The sequence below is a fragment of the Candida pseudojiufengensis genome (assembly GCF_024610245.1).
Source record: "Candida pseudojiufengensis strain CBS 10847 chromosome Unknown scaffold16, whole genome shotgun sequence".
Lineage (NCBI taxonomy): Eukaryota > Fungi > Ascomycota > Pichiomycetes > Serinales > Debaryomycetaceae > Lodderomyces > Lodderomyces pseudojiufengensis.
The window spans coordinates 127,568-149,799 of record NW_026261534.1 but is presented as its reverse complement, the minus strand read 5'-3'; the positions used below and the strand labels follow the sequence as shown (position 1 = coordinate 149,799).

The following is a 22,232-nucleotide window of genomic DNA, read 5'->3' as shown; positions in this document are numbered from 1 at the left end:
TTACAACCAATTATCATTTTATAGTGAAATTAAGATTATTAAAGAAATTTCAATCGAGATCATCACCAACCTATATATAATAAAATAACGTGGGAAGTCATAACACTATCTTGTTATTTGTAACTCTTTAGTATCAACGTAAAGTCACAAACATTAAAGAAGTTCCTTCGGGATTGATTTTATAATTACAAGATCAACGTTATTTTTCATATAATTCCGATATCATCATATAAATAGATTCCAAATGTCAAATCCACAAGACAGTTGGTCAAACCAACAACGTCAGATGGGACAACAGTTCAAGTATGTATTTTTCTTCATGTGTCACTTCAAAATAAACCCAATGTGAATACTAACAATTTATCAATAGTCGTCAACATCCACCAGTATTACCTCCACCAGCAACATTAGAACAAGGTATGTTCAATCAAATTCCTATAAGAAAAAAGAGTCATTTACTAACAACTTATAAAGGAGGACAACAATTTTATCCATTACCAAGTTTGCCAAGTTTAGGAAATGGGAGTAGCCATCCACAACATGGTTTTACTATTCCATCAATTAATCCAGTCAACGATTTAGGACAAGTATGTATAACGAAACAGAAAAATAAAACATGTTGAAAGATTATTTACTAACTAATGATGAAAGAACTCGGAACAACCTCATCCAAGACAAACACCAGATATAAGAAGACCTTCAGCAGTAACTTTTGGAAATGTTGCAAATCAACCATTACCACCTTCATCTACTTTAACAGGTTTGAATTCAGAGCCTCAAATTATAAACAATGAATATGCACAAAATCAATTACAACATCAACAACCACCATCTCAACATCAACCATCATCTTCTCAACAGCACCAACAACCACAACAAAGTCAACAACAAGGTCAATCTCAGTCTTTGCCTCAACAACAAGTTCCACCTCATCAATCTCCACCACAAACTCAACAACTTCCACCTCAAATTCCACATGGAACTACTACAACATCAATTGGAGGTATTCCAAATAGATCAGGCACTAGTAATATTTACAGACCGTTAAATGTGAAGGATGCATTATCTTATCTTGATCAAGTTAAAATACAATTTTATAATCAATCAGATGTATACAACAATTTTCTTGACATTATGAAAGATTTTAAATCTCAAAGTATAGACACTCCTGGAGTTATTGATAGAGTGTCTACTTTATTTAAAGGTCATCCTAATTTAATACAAGGTTTTAATACGTTTCTACCACCAGGTTATAAGATTGAATGCTCATTAGATCCATCAGATCCAAATCCTATTAGAGTTACAACTCCTACTGGAACTACAACAAGACCCAATATAGCTGGAACTACTTATAATCAAAGTTGGGGTAATGAAGAGTCCGCCGCAGTTGAAACAGCTGCCAATCAACAACAACAACAGCAGCAGCAGCAACAACAAATTGACTTATCAGGTGCACAAACTAATGGTGGTGGACAAATAGATTTTAATCATGCTATATCTTATGTGAATAAAATTAAAACTAGATTTGCGAATCAACCAGATATATATAAGCAATTCCTTGAAATCTTACAGACATATCAACGAGAACAAAAGCCAATTGCAGAAGTTTATGAACAAGTCACTCAATTATTTGCAAATTGTCCAGATCTTTTAGATGATTTTAAACAATTTTTACCAGATACTAGTAATCAAAGTTATCCAGAAACTCAACAGCCACAACAACTTCAACCACCTTTACATCAACAACATCAACAATCATCTCAACCACCTCAATCTCAGATACAACAATCTCAATATATGGGTAATGGCACTCAACTACCACCTGTTGGAAATTTTCAACCTATTGGTCCTAGTCCGACACAATCTCCATATGCTCCACAAATTCAACCTTCAAATCAAGTCTCAAGTTTTAGTCCTGAACGTAAATATGATTCCGTTGAACAATCAAATAAGAAAAAATCTTTAGTTGAAGAAAATTACAATCAAGACGCTCAATTTTCAAGCGTTCGTTCTGGAGTCAGTTCAGCAAAATCAACTAAAACTCAAGGACGTCCACCTGCAACAAGTGCAACAACTACTATAACACAGACAGCACCAATAAATGCAACTTTAGTACCTGGTATTCCAGAACCGATCCCACCTCCAGGTACAGCAAAATCTTCTTCACTAATTGAAGAAATTAGCTTTTTCGATAAAATTAAGAAGGCTTTGGGTAACAAGCAAACATACAGTGAATTTTTGAAACTTCTTAATTTATTCACTCAAGATATTATTGATAAAGACACTTTAGTAGAACGTGTTGATAGCTTTTTAGGTGATGCAAATGCCGACTTATTTGATTGGTTTAAATTATTTGTTGGTTACGAGAAAAAACCTCAAAATTTAGAAAATATTACTTTCAAAAAGCATGCTTTAGAGCTTTCATTATGTAAAGCATATGGACCATCATATAGACAATTACCTAAGGCTGAAACTTTTATGCCTTGTTCTGGAAGAGATGAAATGTGTTGGGAAGTTTTGAATGATGAATGGGTAGGTCATCCAACTTGGGCTTCAGAAGATTCTGGTTTTATTGCACACCGTAAAAATCAATACGAAGAAATATTATTTAAAATTGAAGAAGAAAGATTGGAGTTTGATTATTATATGGAATCTAATTTAAGGACAATTCAAATATTAGAAACTATTGCAAATAGAATAGCGAATATGACACCAGAACAAAAAGCTAATTTCAAACTTCCGCCTGGATTGGGTCATAACTCAACAACGATATATAAAAAAGTTATAAGAAAAATTTATGATAAAGATCGTGGTTTTGAGGTTATTGATGCCTTACATGATAATCCTGCTATTGCTGTCCCAATTGTATTGAAAAGGTTAAAACAAAAGGATGAAGAATGGAAACGTGCTCAAAGAGAATGGAATAAAGTTTGGAGGGAAATGGAACAAAAAGTTTTTTATAAATCATTGGATCATTTAGGTTTAACTTTCAAACAAGCTGATAAAAAACTATTAACTGCTAAACAATTAGTTAGTGAAATAAGTACAATTAAAATTGAACAACAAAATAAAAGACTTCATCCATTAACACCAAAGCCACAAGAACAATTAAATTATCAATTTGATGACGAAGATATACTATTTGATATATTTAAATTAGCAAGTGTTTTCATAAACAAATCTTCAACTTACTCAACTTATGATAGGAAAAAATTGATACAATTTTTCAAATTTTTTATATCTTTGTTTTTTGGTATACCAAATGAAAAATTTGATAAAGCATTAGAAGCTAGAGGTGAGGTCGAAGAAGAAAATGAAGAGGAAGAAGCTAATGGTAGATCAACTCCTATTGCCAGTGGCGCTGACTCATCGAAAAAAAGAGCTAGGGAAACAGATTTATTGAAAGATGTTTTGAAAAAAGTATCGAAATCAAAGAAAGATGAACGTGGAGAATCACCTGGTCCTCAATCGTCAGAAAATGCAGCACAAGAAGCAGATGAAGAATTACAAAGATCAAGTGAATTGTGGGTTAAATCAACAAATATCAATTCAGAACCTGAAACTAATGACATTGAGAAAAGACGTGACAAATATAATTTTTTCTGTAACACTTCAATTTATGTATTTTTTCGTCATTTGACGACTTTATATGATAGATTAAATGAAATCAAAAAAATGAATGATAAAGTTGGTAAGGAAATTAAAAACAGGAAGTATCCACAATTTGCTAAAGATTTGAATTTACTTTCTCATCAACTAGAAGACATGGGTATTGACATCAATGGATCTGAAGATTGTTACGATCAAGTAATTAAATTAGCAGGTAGATTAATTGAAGGTGAAATAGAACATCAATGGTTTGAGGAGAGTTTACGTCAAGGTTATAAGAATAAAGCTTACAAAATATATACTGTTGATAAAGTTGTTCAAGCTTTAGTAAAACATATGCATTCGATGATAACAGATGTTAAGACTTCTGAAATTGTTGTTTTATTTGAAAATGATAGAACTAAACCAATTTCATCAACAAAAGAACAAATATTGTATCGTGTAGCAGTTAGAACTTTGATGTCATCTGATGAAAATATGTTCAAAATAGCCTACAATGACAGATCTCATAAAGTGAATATTCAATATATAAGTTTGGACGATCTTACACTTAGTGATCAACACACTAACGAAGAACAATACAATTATTACGTCACAAGTTATGTAATGTCACATCCAACAGAAGGTGTACCAGCATCGAAATTGAATATGCCATTTTCAAAAGCATTTTTGGAACAAGTAGATGAAGATTCTGTTGATGGAAGAGTGCATTCAGAATTGAAAGTTTCAGTATGTGAAAATTCATATAAATTATTTTTTGAAAGTGGGTCTCATGAAGAATTTTTCTCAAATGTGGTTTACAAGAAACGTAATGAAGATAATATTGATACTGAGGACAAAATTAAATCATTAAAGGATTTGATAAATGGTGAAAATGGTTGGAAATCGACATTAGATACTGAAGATGAAACAGAGAAAGAAGAGGGAGATGCTGCAAAAGAGCAAACCAAGGAATCACAAGTAGCCAAAGCAGAAGAGGCTATCAAAGTATTGTTTGAAGAAGGAGGTGAAGCGTATCAGAAATTTTTAAAGGAGGAAGAGGAAAAAAAACCAGAGGAAGAATCCAATGGGATGGAAATAGATGAGAAGGTTGCTGAAAATCAAGAAGATGTAACAGCAAATGATACAACTATATAATTTTTGAATTGTAATATATATAAAATGATATTTTTTAATTCTATTAAACAATTTTATCTATCAAATTTCTTTTCAGCTGCAATTCTTGCCATTCTTTCAGTTGCAACACTATATGCTAATTTTGTTCTTTGTGACAATCTCAATCTTACAAAATCTTTACGTCCGCGTGCTAGTAAAATTCTTAAAATTATATCTTCTTTTGAAACCATGTTGGCATTTATATCAGTCTTAGCTCGTTTTGCATCTTTTGCAGCTTGAGCTCTTTTTTTAACAGTAGCATTTGCTTGAATTGTCTTACTTCTAGATAAAGTTCCGGCTCTACCAAAATTCTTAGATGAAACAAAATCATTTTTATTAGTTAGCATGTTGACAAATGCTGGTGAAAGTCTTTCAACTTCATCAATTAATTCATCATCTGATTGATCATAAAAAGCAGGAATTAATAACAATGATTGATATTTATCAGTTTTCAAATCTTCCAATGGAGGCCCATTTCCTTCATTGTGAAAAAAATCAGTCAACAAATCTAACCATCTTAATACAGTTTCAATTTCTAAACCACTTAATTGAGTATCATACCCTAGTTTAGACATTGCAGATGTTATGGAAGTATTTGCAAATCTTGATGACATTGATTGCCAACTTGTTGCATCAACTTTAGCTTTTGATAATTTTGGTAATAATAACTCATCTGCACTTTTAATAACAACATTCCATGTTGCTAACATCACTTGCATGAAAAGATCATCACGCAAATTTGCTTTTAAAGTACTTAAGTTTAGATTCAAATAGTCACATAATGTTTCAATTGATGCTTCAAAATCAGCATTTGCTGGGTTTCCTTTTGAACAAACTGCTTTAACATTAGCTTTTGAAAAACAACCTTCAATAAAACCCAGAAATTTTTCAACCATTAATTTAATAGATTTTTCTTGAGCTCTTTTTAATGCTCTATATGCTCTTCCCATGACAAACAACGCATCCAAAGTTTCATTTTCTACTGCAACTTCAATTATAAGTTTACCCAGTAAATCAAGATCTAATATAATTTCTTCAGGAAACCCATTATGCTTAAATTTTTTTGGATTTAGCTCAAATATAGTTTTCCCACAAACTTGATGTTGACCCATACTTTCACTCCAAACAATAGCCGATATTTCCAAAATTGTATTAGCTGGAATTGTAATTTCAAAATCTTCATCCCATTCAGGATCCGATGTTTGTCGTATAACTCTTGTTTTACCAATTGGTCTCTTATGATTAAAATCTGCTAATGCAACATAAGGATTGATCCTTCCGAAGGTTGATTCTTTAGATAATGTAAGATTTTCAGCTTTTAGTACCCTCACCGTGAATACGTGACTCAAATAATTATTTTGAGGTTCAAAAGTAGTTAATGAATTCGATATTGATTCTGGATCTAGCCAATCTTCCACTTTTGCAAAATTCTCCATCATAGCTTCTATGTTATTTAACGATACACAAGTTTCAGCTTCAAAGTTATAAACAATTGATGGCTCAGCTTTACCTTGAATATTACTCACAACATTCTTTACCTCATCAAACCAATTTTTTTGAGACTCTTCAACCTCCGATTTCGTAACTGCCAATTCTCTATTCAACTTAAAGGTGATTTGATCTGAATAAAATAATAAGGAACTGGATATAGCTCTTAGTAATTTAGTATAAAGTTTAGCAAGTTGATATTCATTCTGCCACCCTAGTTTGTTCATTATTGACAAATATTGTTTAACAATTGCAAGTATATCCAATACCGCCTTACTATTCTTTTGTGCATTTTCATTGATGTTGATTGGTTGATAGTCGTCTTTTTTTAATGCTTCTTCAACTATATTCTTCAATTTATCTTCCGATTCTTCTGCCCAGGAGTCTATGTATGGGTAAAAAAAGGGTTCCAAATCGAATTGAAATTTTGAGGCAGATGGAGTAGAGACCTGATAATAAATATCTCGAATTTCAGATAACAGCTTATATAACTCTAATGCATCAGCAACGGGAAAAACTTCATGCCTCAATTTCATATAGTTTTGTATATGAATCAAAATCATTTTGGCATCGCTACTGAACATACCAGTAGTTATCGATGCCACAGTTCTTGAAACATTCAAGAACCCCAAAAATGGTTTCTTATACTTCTTCTGTAAAGATTTGATATCATTCACTATTGTATCACAAATGTTGAATAAATGGATAACATTTAAAGTATCATCTCTCGGTATATTCTCTAAACATGTTTCATATCTTTTACCTGCTACCTTTAATAATGATTTCGTTAATCTTTTCTCCCATTTTTTAGGAAGACCTGATTCCTCAATTAATTGAAAAAGGTTATCTTGCTCAATATACATTTGAAGGAATTCAAGATATGGACCAAATTTCGGCTTATTTTTTTCATCGAACAAATGAGTAAAACATTCTCTTATAGACGCAAATAGTTGATTATAAGTAATGGTTAAATTCTCAATCCATAAGTTTTGATCATCAGCTGACCATTTTTCTCTATCCTCCCATGATAATCCGCTGTCTTCAATAATTTTTTGAATCAAACTAAACCCATGACGTGCTTTGACCAAATCAAGGCCAGATGCTGATAAAAAATACTCGCTTTCATTACACGCCTGATATAATGCGGCAACTTTGGTTGGTGAATCAATGAACCAAACACGAGCTACTATGTGCAAAAAATCTAAAGAGTTATTTCCAAGTATGTCTTTGTCCGTATTTGATAGTAATGAGGTTAGATGTATGTACAAGTTTCTTCTATTGGTATCACTTGGTATGACAAAATAGTTTTCATTTGCCGGTAGGGCAACAGTTGGTTCTGTCACGTATTTGTATCTGCTTCTTAACTGAGACGCTATGATAGAGTTTCTAGTATTCACATACTCCTCATTATTTAGACTTATCAATTTATCAACATCTTTATGTAGCAAGTAGGGATCTGAAAGGTCTTTATATTTGAATATATCAGTCTGGATTTTTATATTATCGACACCAAATATCTCTCTTATTATGGATAATAAACTTTCATTCATATCATCCACCCTATATGATTTCTGTGGATACACAAATACCTCTTTCTTTGATGTTTGTTTTTCTTTAAATTCTTTCTTTCTTTCATTTAATCTTGTTATTATAGTTTGTTCATTTTCCTTTTTGGGGTTTAACATTGAGATCAACATATCTATAAATATGGAAGATTGTCTAAACATTTCAAATGCATCTTCATCTCCCATTTTTCGAAGTTCTTGATCTGCGTAAGAAGCGAATTTTGAAATTAAAAAGTCAACATTTCTTATCTCCTTTGATGGATCTAGTAGATCTCCATATAATCGTAGTAGTGATCTTCGTGATTTTTCATCTATCTGTATTTTTTTTGTCATTATGTCCTGTAGTCGTGATTTTAATGATTTAATGACTTGTGAAGGTAGTATTGAGTCAAAAACGGCACTATTCCTACTTATACTTGTAACTTTCTTTGGTGTTATTATGGGTGTTCTAAATCTAGTTTCATTGCTATACTCTAATAGTAGTATCTTGAGTAAATATTTGTATAATTCTTTTGTGTTTTCATCCTTATACTGGCCATTCAGTAGCAATCCATCTTTTGATGTTTCCCCATTCTTATGGCCATTCATATCTCGAGAATATAAGGACGTTAAAGTTCACGGTACAATTGTATTCTTGTTTGATCTAACGAAAATAAAGAACGGTAAACTGTAAATACGAAAGAAAATAATATTTTACTGTGAAGTAATATTACCGAATCGAGTATTCTTTAAGGGGTATTTGATGTCAGAGATCTTAAGAGGTAATATGTATTGAGTAATAATGTATATTAAAATTTGACTTCATGACATAAGATTTACAACACCAACAAAAAAAAATTAAAGTAACGTAATTAAATATCATTAGTTTCAGATTGTTTACTAGAATTGAAATTGTCAATAGCAAATGATGTCTAATCTTCTTCAGAACTCATTTCCGCCTCCAATTGAGAAACGTCTTTCTCCAAATTATCTTCAATTTCAGCGGCTAGGGCATCACTAGTATCTTCATTCTTAACCAAAGACTTTTGAGGCGTCGGTCTACTTGAGCCGCCAGATTCAACTTCTTCTGGCTTGTAAATATGACGACTTAAAATTTTATTCATCTCAAAAGCACCAACAGACTCTGCAAAAACGTTAGTACATGATTCTCATAAGTGCATGAATTCGGTTTACATACTTCTTTTGAATAAATTTTGAAGCTTTCTATTACATATAATTTGTCTCTTATCTGAAGGATCTTGTAATTCATTATCTTTAATATAAGCCCATAATTTTTTAACAACTTGAGGCCTTGAACATGCATCTACACCTAATACATCTGCTAATTCACGACTTAAATACATTTCTCTATTAAAAATATGATTTGGTGAAGATGATCCTTGTTTTGATTTTTCTTTTGTTGTAGATTTTTTAGTGGTTGTGGTTCGACTTTTTCTAATTGGTTTTGAATCTTCCCTTGCTAATTTTGCAGCTAATAATGCATCCTTCCTTTCCATTTCATCTTTTTCTTGTTTAGCTCTTTTCTCTTGAAGTAGATAAAATCTATCCATTATTAATTGATTTATTTCTTTCTATCGAAAAGGATCATCAGTTAGTACACATATCTATTTCGTTTCAAGCTCACTAAAACATACCTTATATGGATTCAAATCAATAGCAAACAATTCCAGTACTGCTCTTCTCATTTTTTTAACACTAACTTGTTCAAGATCAGCTACCCCAAGGATTGCCTATTTCATTAATTCTGTTAGTAATTTCGTTCAACTTTTTCCAATTATACGTAACTTCTAAAGCGTAACATACATCTATGGTAGGTAGATATTTATCTGGTTCATATGTACTCATCTCATTTGTTATTTATATCGATCGGTTATAATCTATTTTGTTATGTCAATAGAATGATTCAATCTATTATTTTTTAACTTTGATAGTTCTATTTTTTAGATATTTTGTGTTAAATTAAAACGGAGCGCGTAAGTTCAAAAAAGGGATTCTGCAATAAATGGATTGAATGAATATTTTACAATTCAAAAGAACGAATACTTTACAATTCAAACAGACATAAAAAAATTTTTAAAAAAATTGTTTCTTGTTCACGTTAACTGGTCATTATATAATTATATACTCGTTGCTTATCACTTTGATTAAATAAACTCACTTCAAGAAAATAAAAATTAATAATATCTGAAATTTGATTTTTTGGTCCAATTAATTTATTTTTAATAATTTCAATTAAATCAGATTTATTTAATTTTAAAATTGTTAAAATTTGTAAAAAATTTTCTATTTTAATTGAACTTCCAATGTCCAAGATTTTAAAAAATTTTATAAATGTTAAAAGTCTATTGATTATTGGTTGTGATAAATTGTTTATTGGTAATTTTGATAAATCTATCAAAGATTGTAACATAGTTGTGATTAATAGTTCTTTATCATTAATTTTGTTGTTTGTGATGATCTTTTTCATTTCTGATAAATTACCACTTGTCAATAAAGCATTAGCAATGTGTTTTACCGATACGAAAAATCTATCATCAAAAGAATATTTATGTTGTTGTAATGAATCCAATAATTTAACAAATGATATCAATTCAATCATTTCATTACTTGAATTTGAATACTGCTTGTGTAAAATTGAATCAGCTGAAACTCCCTTTTTTAAGTCGTGCCTGATGAGTAACGGCTCTAATTTTGTACTATCTTCCACACCTACTTTTTCAATCATTTCTTGAAAATGTGATAAATCCGTTTCCATCTCTGCTTCAAGTATCAATGTTTTAATATCATCAGATCTTTTTGTAATAAATTTTTCATCAGATTTTATCTTCTCAAATTCATTCATTTGTTTCAAATAGTTGAAATATGACAAAATCCATTTTGCATTTTCATTGGTCTCAATAGCCGACTTAAAATCAAAATTTTGAATTCCACTCAAGTTACCGTCCAAACTCTTAAAAATCAATGACAAAATTTCAGTATCGTAAATTTGTTGATCACTTATAAAATTCAAGATGGAATTATTAATCTCGAAATTATTGTACATAATTAATCTTTGTAATAAAGCCAATTTCTTCTCTTCTTCACAATTTGTTTCCCAAAGTCTTTGTAAAAAGTTTTGATCAATAATTGAATAATTTTCATTAATGAAATTTTCATTTATTATTATATCCCAATTTCTAGCTGGGAATATAAAACCTTTTTCCAATTGGTCCAAAAATTGAGCAACTCCTTTTTTGTAGTTGATATTTAACAAAACACTCAAATCTGAATTGTGATCCCTTACAAATGTTTCATCAGATTTCGATTCAATATTCAAATGTTTACATGCCTCAGTAATTTCATAATTAGTAACTGTTATATTCATCATTAAATTTTTAAAATGTTCAATCAATTGTTTTTTAAATTCAAGAACTTCATCAGTCAATTCAATATAATGATTTGCAGAATCTTCAAAATGATTAATTAAACTAGCTTCAAAAAATGCAATTTTATTTAAAATATTTTCATCATTTCCTGAATATAACATTACTTGTCTAGCAATAATAACTAATCCATATAAATTATCTTCATTTAAATCAAAATTTTCAAGACATTTAAAAGGTAATTGAGATGACATTAAAAATTGAGCATTATAATTTGAAATACTTGAAATAGCTAATTTATTAGATATAAATTCAGATGGAATTGGAATAGTTAAAAATTGAGCATATTCTGAAATAAAATCATTTAAATTTGTTGAACTCTGGTAATGTTTTGATTGAGATTCAAGTAATTGTGAAAGTAATCCAAAATATTGTTGATTGAAATATTCACCTTCGGATTTGCTAAACATTACCCCATTACTTAAATAATTACAAACCATTCTCATAATTTGATAATCACCGATCAAATGTTCTTTCAACAGAATCTCTTTCAACAATTGAAAAACTCTTTCATGATCCCCTTTTTGAATAGCAAGTGCTATTAAGGTATCTCTGCAACATAAGTCATCATTTTCTTGAATAATTGATATGGTGCTAGTTGATTGATAATCTTTTCTTAAAGCAATTCGATTATAAAGCGCCCACATGTCATTATAGTGATCATCATTTGATTGCAATTTGTTTATAATAAAATTGTACAGAGATATTGGTAATTCTGGTAAGTATGCAATTGATTGAAATTTTTTCATCAATTCTAATCCTTTAGAGACATTGACATTTTCAGTATATGATTTTAAAAATGCTCCCAATAAATTACTAACTTCTGATTTATTTGGACGTTTCATAAATTGTAAAGATTCTTTATAATCCATTAAAATGTTATCTAACAATTCTGTTGCATTGTTTTTGAAATTATTGTCAATTAAGGCTATCAATACCATTTGATAAACTTCAAAATCATTTACATTGTCAAACTGTCTAATTCTTTGATAAGCTTGTTCTATAATTTTGTAAGTTTTTTCCTCATCCATTAATGAGAATCTTTTAGAAAAACGGATTAATTTGAAAACATCCATACATCCTTGTAAATTCAAAGTGTCAATATTATTTGTACATTCATCAAATATCAATAACAAATTTTTATTTAATAATTCTGGAAATTTTGCCCCAAGAACAACAATCTTTGATAAAATTGAAAATTTATCAATTTGGTTATTGACTGTTTGTATCAACTCAAAACTTAATTGTGTAAATTCTTTTGTTCTATTTCTTATTTCATTATATTGAATATGATTTGTGCATTTGATTTTGGAGCAGCTTATACTACTGTCCAATAATGAATTGATCACCAACTTGTATGTTTCGCTATTAGGTTTGATTCCGGATTGTAATAAATCTTGATAAATGCTGAGTAAATTTGTAAGTTTTGATTCAATAGACTTTAAGTCAAGATTATTATCGAGATCTCTTTCTATAATTGATCTCAAAACAACGTTGTAATCTTCAATTGACGGTAAAGTTAAGTTATTTCTTTTAACTGCTTGGTACATTGGGTATATGATATTGAGGTCTTCTGGTGATTTGTGATTGTCATATGCATCGTTAATCGTTTTTACTTGTGTTTGTAAAAAGTTTGTTTCAAAATCATCAACTTCTTCCGTTAAAACTTCTTGTACTTTTTCATCCTTTTGAGGTAGTTCTTTTAATTGAAGTAATGGTTTATTATCACGATGTGTATGAGAAATGGTAGTGAATGACCTTTTCGAAATACCTAATGAAAATACATTATCTGACAGTTGGATTGATGAATATGGTGATGAAAATTGATTTGTTGTAGCCAAATTTTTAAATAAACATGAAGAAATAAATTTTGATGAAAAAGTTTTAAAATTATCTATATTTAATTGAGAATCTTTTATTACTTTTGATATTAAAAATTTTGCTGTAAATCCAATAAGTATTAATTTTAAATGTAAAAATTTTTTTAAATGACGAGTTCTTCTATAATTTTGATAATGACCATAATTTTTTCTATAATGATGAGATCTTCTAAACATACATTGTCTAAATTTAGTTCTATCACCTTCATGAAATTGTTTTAATAAATAATGTTTAATATATCTTTCATATTTATTTTGTTTTTCTTTTCTTTCTGATTCTTTATTATACATTGAATAATATAAACCATAATGACCATTTGATATAGTTAAAAATGAATTGGAATTACTTGTAGATCCAGTCTCAGCTTTATTCCACCATTTAGTTCTATGAGCAAATTTACTATGTTTTTGTAAACCATGAAAATAATAATTTGTATTTAAATAAGGATATGATGCTTGAAAAAAATGATTATGAATAGTTGATGTAGTATGTGATGATGATTTTGTTGAAAATTTGGCAAATCGAATGAACGATGAAAATACCATGTTGAATTGTAGTTACGTATGTTTGTTGAAGTGTCCTATGATTGTAGATGGTTAAGTTTTATATTGATATAAAAATTCAAAAAAATTTATACTCTCATGAAGAATAGAATATGATTTATATGATTGATGTTAAAGCGAGTGTTTGAAAATTCATATAAAGGAAATGACGAATAAATATATTGTTTAATAGATTATCCCTTCTCTGTTGAATTTGGAAGAGAATGAAGATGATTGACGTTTGTGTTTGGTTTTGTAGTTGTTAAAACAAATTGGTTGTAAAAAAGAATCAAATTTATTATAAAGAGAGACTCTTACTAATAAGAAGTTGTAAGTTAAGTTCCGTATTATGTATTATATAGAATCAAAAATTTTTTATGTATCCCCTATGTGTACTGTATATAATAGTTTTCATATCAAAGTATGAATCATTTTACTTAGTGGAATTAGTAAGGAAGAAATCGGATTAACCTCACTTGGTAGTGTCAAATCTAATACCAATTACAAGATAGACTATCAAATAGACAGTACTTAGCTTAACTATTATTCTAATAATATTACTTTTAATTGTCTTTGAATTTGTACCTATGGTTCATCGATACTAGATATGAACAGATTTATGCTTATTACAAATTGGAAACACCTCGTAAAACTTGATTTTTTTCGCCACTTACCTAATTTAAACAATTGATGAGTTTAGAATTTTGAGCGGCTATAAAAAGAAGTGGAAAGAAATACTAAATCCGATTCTTTAAAAATGTTCTAATACAACTAACATCTACATAGTATAATTGTTCTCAATCATTGATAATTCTAATGCTAATTTTAAATCTTCGTCCATTTCTTCATTTTGATTTGAATGTAGATTTTCACTCATTGCTAAAGCTATTCTCATTTCTTCTTCATCATCATCATAAATCGTACCATTATATTTATCAAATAATTGATTAGTTTGTTTTTGTTGATTTAGCTGTCGATTATATTCATCCATTCCATCAGTTATTTTCTTCTTCGACTCATGTTTGTTGTGAACTCCTAAATTAATTTGTTTAGGTTTTTTCGATTTATTTGATTTGTTTTGATTTATTAATTCACCAAATTGAAAATATTGTATATATTCTCCACATATAATTAATCCATTTGTATTAAAAGGATCAGGATTCAATTTTATCTCTGTTGTAAATTGTAAATGATGATGCATTTGTTCAAACCTTTTTGGAAATTTAATTGATATCTCTCTTAAAAATTTACCGGTGAAAACATCATATATATAAGTAAGTCCATTATAACCAGATACTGCTAATATTGAAGAATTTAATGCAAATGTTGTAATTTTACTAAGTTCCAAACGAGATATTTCGTAATTAAGACGACTCAGTAATTTTTTGTAATTTAATTCCGGATATATTCTGTATTGTGGAACGATTGATGAATTTGAATTTTCTCTTATATTCCATACCATTATACTATCATCGTTTAATAAAACTCCTACTAAAAGACCATCACTTCCTATAATGTTCTCATTTCGATTCAAAATCTTGTTCGGGTAGCACGTTTGAAACTTAACTTTCTTTGCTCTAACACCATTTTTTAAAGTTAGCGTTCTAACTCCCACATCATGGAAGTTAAAAACTTTTATCAATGACATAAATGTAATAACAATACTTTTTCCACCATAATCAACATTTAATGTATTTCGCGATATTGAACTGACAATAGTTTCCGGATCTTCATAATACACTATGTTAATACCTAATTCCACTTTATTTAAAATATTCAAAGTTTCAAAATCCAAAACATATAAATGATTTCTAGTATTTGTAATTATATAATTCTTAAAATCTGAGTTTACATTATATATTGATTCTTTTAAATCAATTTGTAATTTTAATTGACCATTTATTGACCAACATTGTAATAAACCATTGAACGAACCACTTATTACATCCACTGATGCTGCATTCTTATCAACGTATTGATTCATAGTTATAGCCGTTATGGCACTTTTCTCTTCTTCAGGAACATCAAATATGATGAAGCTAACACGTTGACTCAAAGAAGTACTAGTTATTAAATTTTTTAAAACAATATCACCAGTAGATTTACCAATAACTAAATAATTCCAATTTATACAACAAGTTAAATTTTCTAAATGAGCATTATCACCAGGTATAAAACTTTGATTTTTTCCAGAATCTAAATTTCCAAAACTTATATTTGTTGATCTTTTATCAAGTAAACAAATTTTATTCATTTTAAAATCACATAAACTTAAAAGATCATCATATTCATGAACTATTAATCTATAAGATTGATGAATTGAATTACCTCTTTTCCAATTTTTCATAATTTGTAATCTTGAAAAATATTCATTCATCCAATTATTACTATTAGTTACACTTGGAAATGATGTCATATTTGATTGGATACCAAATCTAATTTGAAATGATCTTATCCAAGTTTCTTTATCATTCATTATATAATTCCATTTTTTACAAACTAATCTTAAATTATTTAATAAAAGTGGATCTAATTGAGAAAGAATTTGAATCAAGATCTCATCAGGTAAATCATTTATAAAAATCGATTGTTTTTTGGGTATATCAATCAAATTTGGTGGAGTGATTGTATTTCCAAACGAATCAGTATCTATTGCTGAATTATTATCGTCATTCATTATGGGCTATATCTTCATGTTATTTATTCCGTTTGTCAAGGCTCGATTTTGCTTGCCTTTTTTTCATACAACTTCTTCACTTAAGTATTGCAATGTTTGTCATTCTGTATTCTAGAACGACCGCGTGCGAATTTTTTGGTTTCATGATTTTTGTGATAGCTCTACACAATGTTGCAAAATAAATTATCATTTAAACAACATATATTCATGTGTATGATGTCTCTCAATTGATTGCTCGGAGAGTGTGATTTTATGATTCAAAATGTAAGCCTTACTGCTTGGAAATGGTTCCATATTTTCTGTCTCGACTGCAGTCCTATAATAGCGTGATTTTTCCAGTCTCGACGAAAATGATGAAAGTTTAACAACTATATGAGCAATATGCCTATCTGATTTTGACTTTTCTATGATCATTTTGTTTAGATTCTACTAAAGCTACAATTTGTTCTTCTGCAATTTGTTTTTGCTGCAAAAAGTTTTTGAGCTCTGAAGTTGCAACCACAAAAATTGTTTGAAAATTTTTATTTTTTTTTTTCAACTCCATTTTTTAAATATTTTTACAACCGATTTCAGATTTGAAAATAGTGAACTCAAGAATGAGTGAAGGTGAAAGCAATGTGGAAATTCAAGAGCCACAACAAGTAGTGGCGAAAGAATTAGTTTTGAAAATTAAATTACCTTCAATCTTACAGCTTGATGAACCTGAGATCAGTATACCTTCACATTATGAAGAAAATTTAACTGACTTGAGACAAAGTTTAAATTTAATTCCAAAAACCAGAAATTTGTCACATTATTCAATTCTTATCAAAGGTATTGATGTTGAACAATTTGAAGAACTTTATACATTTAGTCGCATAATTGAAGAATTAAAATTAGGAGAAGATTTAAAAGAATTAAATATCGATATTAAAGCAAAACCTTATAATTTGGCTGCAATTTATGAGCAAATTGTTAGATTTAGGGAAGTTATTGGGCTTTATTATGTCGATAGAATTTCAAATGATTTAGGATCATCAGGTGGGGTATCAAAATTTAATAGTATTAAATTAGATCAAATTAAATCAAAAGAAGAAACAAATGGTTCCAGTCAAGTAAAGGACAAGACGCAATGGACACTGGAAGAAAAAGCAGAAGTGGAAAAGATTGTTAATTCATTGATTGAAGATGTGATTGAAACTTTCCCAAATGCCACTAAATTTGATACTATTAATCAGAACACATCAAGTCCAATTAAATCTTTGACTATTTCTCAATGGTCCCCAGTTCCTCCATACCAAAGAAGTAAAGGGGACTTGTTATATTTAGTTTTACAAACATTGGAGAATGAGACTTACAATATTACTTGTCATTTTTCTGGTTTTTTTGTTAACAAGTCATCAACTATCAATTTCAACCCTAACATAAAAGTAAATGAAAAAGGCAAATTTTACAAAAGTTATTTATTATATGATTTGATTTCTTCAATATCACCATCTTTTGCTACAACAATTGCTGAAAATGAAATAAAATTATCAAAATCAACTGAGCATCCAGAATCATATTTATTACCACATAATTCATTTTTAGCATATCCATGGCTTGTTAATGAATCAGAATTAAAAAATATACCAGATTCATCAAGATCACAATTAGCATTGATAAGTAATGGAGTTGATGGCTCAGATATTATAAGGGATTGGAATAATGATATTCAAACTATGAAAGAATTACCAAGTTCATCATTTCAAGAACGAATAATTCGTGATAAACTTATACAAAAATCATTATTCGAATTCAACAAAGTTGCTACAGAAACTGCAAAAAATATTATAAAGGGAAATATTATACCAATGAATCCTGGTGAACCTGAAGACAAACAAATTTATTTGAAAAATGGTGTTTTTTATTCGGCAGGTACTGCTACTGTTGATGTGTTTGAATCAACCGGTGGGGAAGAGGCATCAAGATATGTATCTTCAAAAGATCTCTCTGGTATTAAAATTATAAACAGACATGAATTAAATGGTATTTCGACTTTAGTTACTTGTATTGTAGATTATATGGGTAGAAGAGTTGTTTGTCAAGCTCCTGTTCCAGGTATATTAGATCCACCTGCAGTTGAAGAAAATGAAGAAGAAATTCAAGAAAAAGTTCTTTATGGGTTATCATCTGATGGTTCAAAAATTTTAGAAGATAAATCATTTGAAGAACCATTAAAACAAATTGGTGAGGTTTTCCATTTAAAACCACATAAAGTGAAATTAAATAACCAAACTGAATCCAAGGATAATTTGTATGTTTCTAAAGATACAAAGGGTTTGAAAGGAACTGATGGTAGAAAATATGTCATCGATTTATATCGTACCACACCTAGAGATATAGAATTTATCGAGCAAAATTTTGGAGATTTTGAGAATTCATATCCTCATGGTGAAGCTTTAATTAGACATGAAGCTGTTAACGAGTGGTGGAAACGTAAAATTTCAGTTTTGTTTAAACAAGAAACGGACAGATTGGAAACCGAAGGTAAATTGAAACAGCAAGATGGGGACGAGAAGCCACAAATTGCATTAGCTGCTGATCAAGTTACTTTCAATCCAGACTCATTTTCATCATTGGATGAATTGAAAGAGGACCAAGATGAGGTTAGGGAAATCTCGAAATTTATTAAAGAAAAATTAATTGATGAATATTTAGATGAAGTTAAACATCAATTAACTCCGTTTGATGGTAAACAATTGAGTGAGCAATTGCATAGACAAGGTATTAACTTAAGATACTTGGGATATGTGGCTGAACAATTGTTGCTGAAGAAACAGCAACATCAAGAATTTATCGAGAAGACAATAATTGAAAACCAGAAATTAATTGCAAAGCATGAGGAGGAAAAACAAGCTGAATCAGATAAGAAAAAGAAAGAAGAATCAGAGCAAACTAAAGAAGAAGAAAAGGTGGATAAAGAAGACCAGGAAGATAAGGAATTGGAGTCAAAGGAAGAAATACCCTCAAAAGCCACTTATGACTTAGTTTATGCAAACTATAATACACTTTACAAAATTATCATCAATGAAATGATTGCTAGAGCTTCAAAACACATATTGAGAAACTTGGTAAAATCATTGCCAACTTACCTTTCACCAGCTGCTGTTGTTCATTTTCATAATTGTTTATTTGGTGGTGAAATAAATAAAACCCCAGTAGCTGAAATTGATGAAGTATATCAAACATTCTATCCAAAAGAAAATTTCAAGTTTGCTGAGTTGACTCATGCATCCGTAATTGAATTGATTGAGAAAGAAGTATTAGCAAGATTTAGATATAAATTGCCTCAAAATTGGATTACTGAAATTAGATTACCTCAATTATTTAGAGAAATTGCGTTACAATTTGGTATTCAATGGAAATCACTTAATTACACCTATACTAAATCTGACTTTGATTCTGCAAATAATGAAATTAAAAAGGATGTTATTGAAACCAAATCATCCAAAAAATCGAAAAAGAAAACTCAACAAATTGTATCTAAATCCATAAAACGAAACTCGATTTTTATTGTTGATGATTTAGTTGACTTTATCCCTAAAATTAAAGACTCCTCGTATAAGTCAACCATAATTGATGAAATTTATGCAAATGCTAGATCTCAATTAAGCTCAGGAAATAAAGAGGTTGGAATGGCAATGTTTGCAGAACTCACAGCTATTCAAGAATCTATCTACGGTAAGATCAACCCAGAAACTGCAAAATTTTATAGTTTAATAGCTCAAGTTTATCAAGAATTAGGATATGATCATGAAGCTGCCTTGTTAGGTCGTAAAGCTATTATACTATGTGAAAGATCTTGTGGGTTTGATTCTCATGAAACTATTACTGCTTATATGAACCTGGCTTATTTTGAAGCTGGAAATGATCAAACTTTGAATTCATTAAAATTATATAACCAAGCAGTTACTACCTGGAAATTGACATATGGGAAAGACCATCCAGCTATCATCAACACGTTACTTAATTCATCTGATTCATTGATGAAAGTTAAAGATTTCGATGATGCATTTAATTTATTAAAACAAGCTTTGCAACACAGCGAAAATCTTAATGGTGACGACTCAGAAATTACAGGTTTAATCAAATACAGAATTGCAAATGTTGTCATATCTCAAAATAAAATCGAACAATCAAAACAATATTTCGAAGAGGCCTATGATACTTTCGCAAAATTGGTTGGTCCTGAAGATTCAATGACTAAACAAATTAGTAAATATTTATCTAACGTTTTATTATATATCGACTACTCCAAGGCCAAAGAGAAAGAGAAGAAAAAAGCAATACTGCAAAAAGCATCAGCTCCTAATGGTCAACATAAAATCAAAGCTACATCGAACTCAAATGGCCATCATCAACAACAGAATGGCAATAAATCAAAAAAGGAGAAGACATTTCAATCAGTACCAGAAATTGCAAGTCAATCAGTAGATGAAATATTGAAATTCATCGAAGGTAAAAATTCTACAAAATCAAAGAAAAACTAATAGAATGAGGACATCATGTACATAGACTTAATTGAACTATTTTTGTATATATATTATTTATAATGATTAAAAAGTTAATGATGATCATCATGATTATTTGAATTCTCAGTTTCAGTCGAGTTTTCTAGTTCGAATTTTATTCCCACATTTCTAACAAATCTATCGTCTTGGTGAATTAAATCGGATAAAATTTTTTCATATTTGTTTAAAGTAACTAAATTTATATTTTTATTTTGAGTAAGCAATGTGAAATTTATATTTGTATTTGCTCCGGAAGATAAGACTGATAATTGTTTTATTTTAAATTGCTTCAATTGTTCATTACTTTCAAGTTCATACTTTATTATATTTTCAACTTTATTGTAAATCTCAGATCCTGGTTGTTCACCTCTATCAATCAATTCATACCAGGCTTCTTTGATTGAATCCCATCCGGCTTTAATAATTAATATGGATACCCCGATCCCACCTATTGAATCAAGCCACGCTACATTGAATAACACTCCACCAGCTACAGTCAATAATGCAACCACCGCGGTTAATGAATCAACTCTATGATGCCATGCATTAGCAACCAATACTTTGGAATTAGTTTCATGAGCAATTTTCATTGTTTTACGGTATAAAATTTCCTTCACTAGTATAGAACCCGCAGCCAACCATGCAGCATTAATATTTGGTATTTCTCTATGTGTTGAAAGTTCAGTTCCTGTTGGTGTATGTACATGACTATGTGAACTGCTTTGTGATTCCCCAACACCTCCATTTCCAAGATCAGTATGAGTATGATTATGACCAATTTGAATACTTGCAGCAATTTCATATAACTGAGTAGGTAAAAAGAATTCGAATACTTGTAATAATGAAGACCAACCAACTGAAATACCAGCAAATAATAATATGGCACTAACTGCAAAAGATCCAATAGTTTCTATTTTTCCATATCCAAATGGAAACTTGGTAGGAGTTCCGACTTTGGCTGCAACATTTACAGTAGCTAATGTCAAAAAATCAGCTAGCATGTCACTTACTGAGTGGATTGCATCAGCAATTAGGGCTTGTGAATGAAACACCACTCCACCTATACCCTTTGATATAGCTAACCCAATGTTTACTAATAGGCCAATCCAAGTTATCCTTACAGCGGGATTTGACTTTATTGAGGATGCACTTGCAGCTAAAAATTCATTCGGTTCATGCATTGAATGATGATGGTGTAACATACTTCCTCCACTATGAGAATGGGTATGCGCTTCCTCAGAATGAGAATGAGAATGAGTGTTTGATTGTTGATGTTTAGTCTCTAAATCATTTGAATTAGATCCTGTTGACATTTTTTGATGGAAAAAGGTGAATGTTGAAAATAATTTTTTAGATATTAT

The 22,232-nt window shown here is 29.7% G+C and overlaps 7 protein-coding genes across 7 annotated transcripts; 2 read left to right on the top strand and 5 right to left on the bottom strand. All coding sequences in view use genetic code 12, as the record gives it.

The window, feature by feature from the left end:
* Positions 1-244: 244 nt before the first annotated feature.
* On the top strand, positions 245-4,746 carry SIN3 (transcriptional regulator; the record flags this gene model as incomplete). Its single annotated transcript, XM_051759022.1, has 3 exons — positions 245-303; positions 371-587; positions 652-4,746. 3 exons carry the CDS (start codon positions 245-247, stop codon positions 4,744-4,746), a joined length of 4,371 nt encoding a protein of 1,456 aa, XP_051613158.1.
* Positions 4,747-4,799: 53 nt separating this feature from the next.
* Positions 4,800-8,405, bottom strand: KGF55_004148 (uncharacterized protein; the record flags this gene model as incomplete). Its single annotated transcript, XM_051759021.1, has 1 exon — positions 4,800-8,405. The coding sequence occupies one exon, from the start codon at positions 8,403-8,405 to the stop codon at positions 4,800-4,802; it is 3,606 nt and encodes a 1,201-aa protein (XP_051613157.1).
* A 323-nt stretch (positions 8,406-8,728) lies between these two features.
* On the bottom strand, positions 8,729-9,662 carry KGF55_004147 (uncharacterized protein; the record flags this gene model as incomplete). Its single annotated transcript, XM_051759020.1, has 4 exons — positions 8,729-8,940; positions 8,995-9,388; positions 9,452-9,547; positions 9,621-9,662. 4 exons carry the CDS (start codon positions 9,660-9,662, stop codon positions 8,729-8,731), a joined length of 744 nt encoding a protein of 247 aa, XP_051613156.1.
* Positions 9,663-9,915: 253 nt separating this feature from the next.
* Positions 9,916-13,665, bottom strand: RPM2 (ribonuclease P; the record flags this gene model as incomplete). The annotated part of the gene is made up of 1 exon (XM_051759018.1): positions 9,916-13,665. The coding sequence occupies one exon, from the start codon at positions 13,663-13,665 to the stop codon at positions 9,916-9,918; it is 3,750 nt and encodes a 1,249-aa protein (XP_051613155.1).
* A 775-nt stretch (positions 13,666-14,440) lies between these two features.
* On the bottom strand, positions 14,441-16,339 carry KGF55_004145 (SCF ubiquitin ligase complex subunit; the record flags this gene model as incomplete). The annotated part of the gene is made up of 1 exon (XM_051759017.1): positions 14,441-16,339. The coding sequence occupies one exon, from the start codon at positions 16,337-16,339 to the stop codon at positions 14,441-14,443; it is 1,899 nt and encodes a 632-aa protein (XP_051613154.1).
* A 596-nt stretch (positions 16,340-16,935) lies between these two features.
* KGF55_004144 (translation initiation factor 3 subunit) lies at positions 16,936-20,850 on the top strand (the record flags this gene model as incomplete). Its single annotated transcript, XM_051759016.1, has 1 exon — positions 16,936-20,850. One exon carries the CDS (start codon positions 16,936-16,938, stop codon positions 20,848-20,850), a length of 3,915 nt encoding a protein of 1,304 aa, XP_051613153.1.
* A 74-nt stretch (positions 20,851-20,924) lies between these two features.
* Positions 20,925-22,184, bottom strand: KGF55_004143 (uncharacterized protein; the record flags this gene model as incomplete). Its single annotated transcript, XM_051759015.1, has 1 exon — positions 20,925-22,184. The coding sequence occupies one exon, from the start codon at positions 22,182-22,184 to the stop codon at positions 20,925-20,927; it is 1,260 nt and encodes a 419-aa protein (XP_051613152.1).
* Between the last annotated feature and the right edge of the window lie 48 nt (positions 22,185-22,232).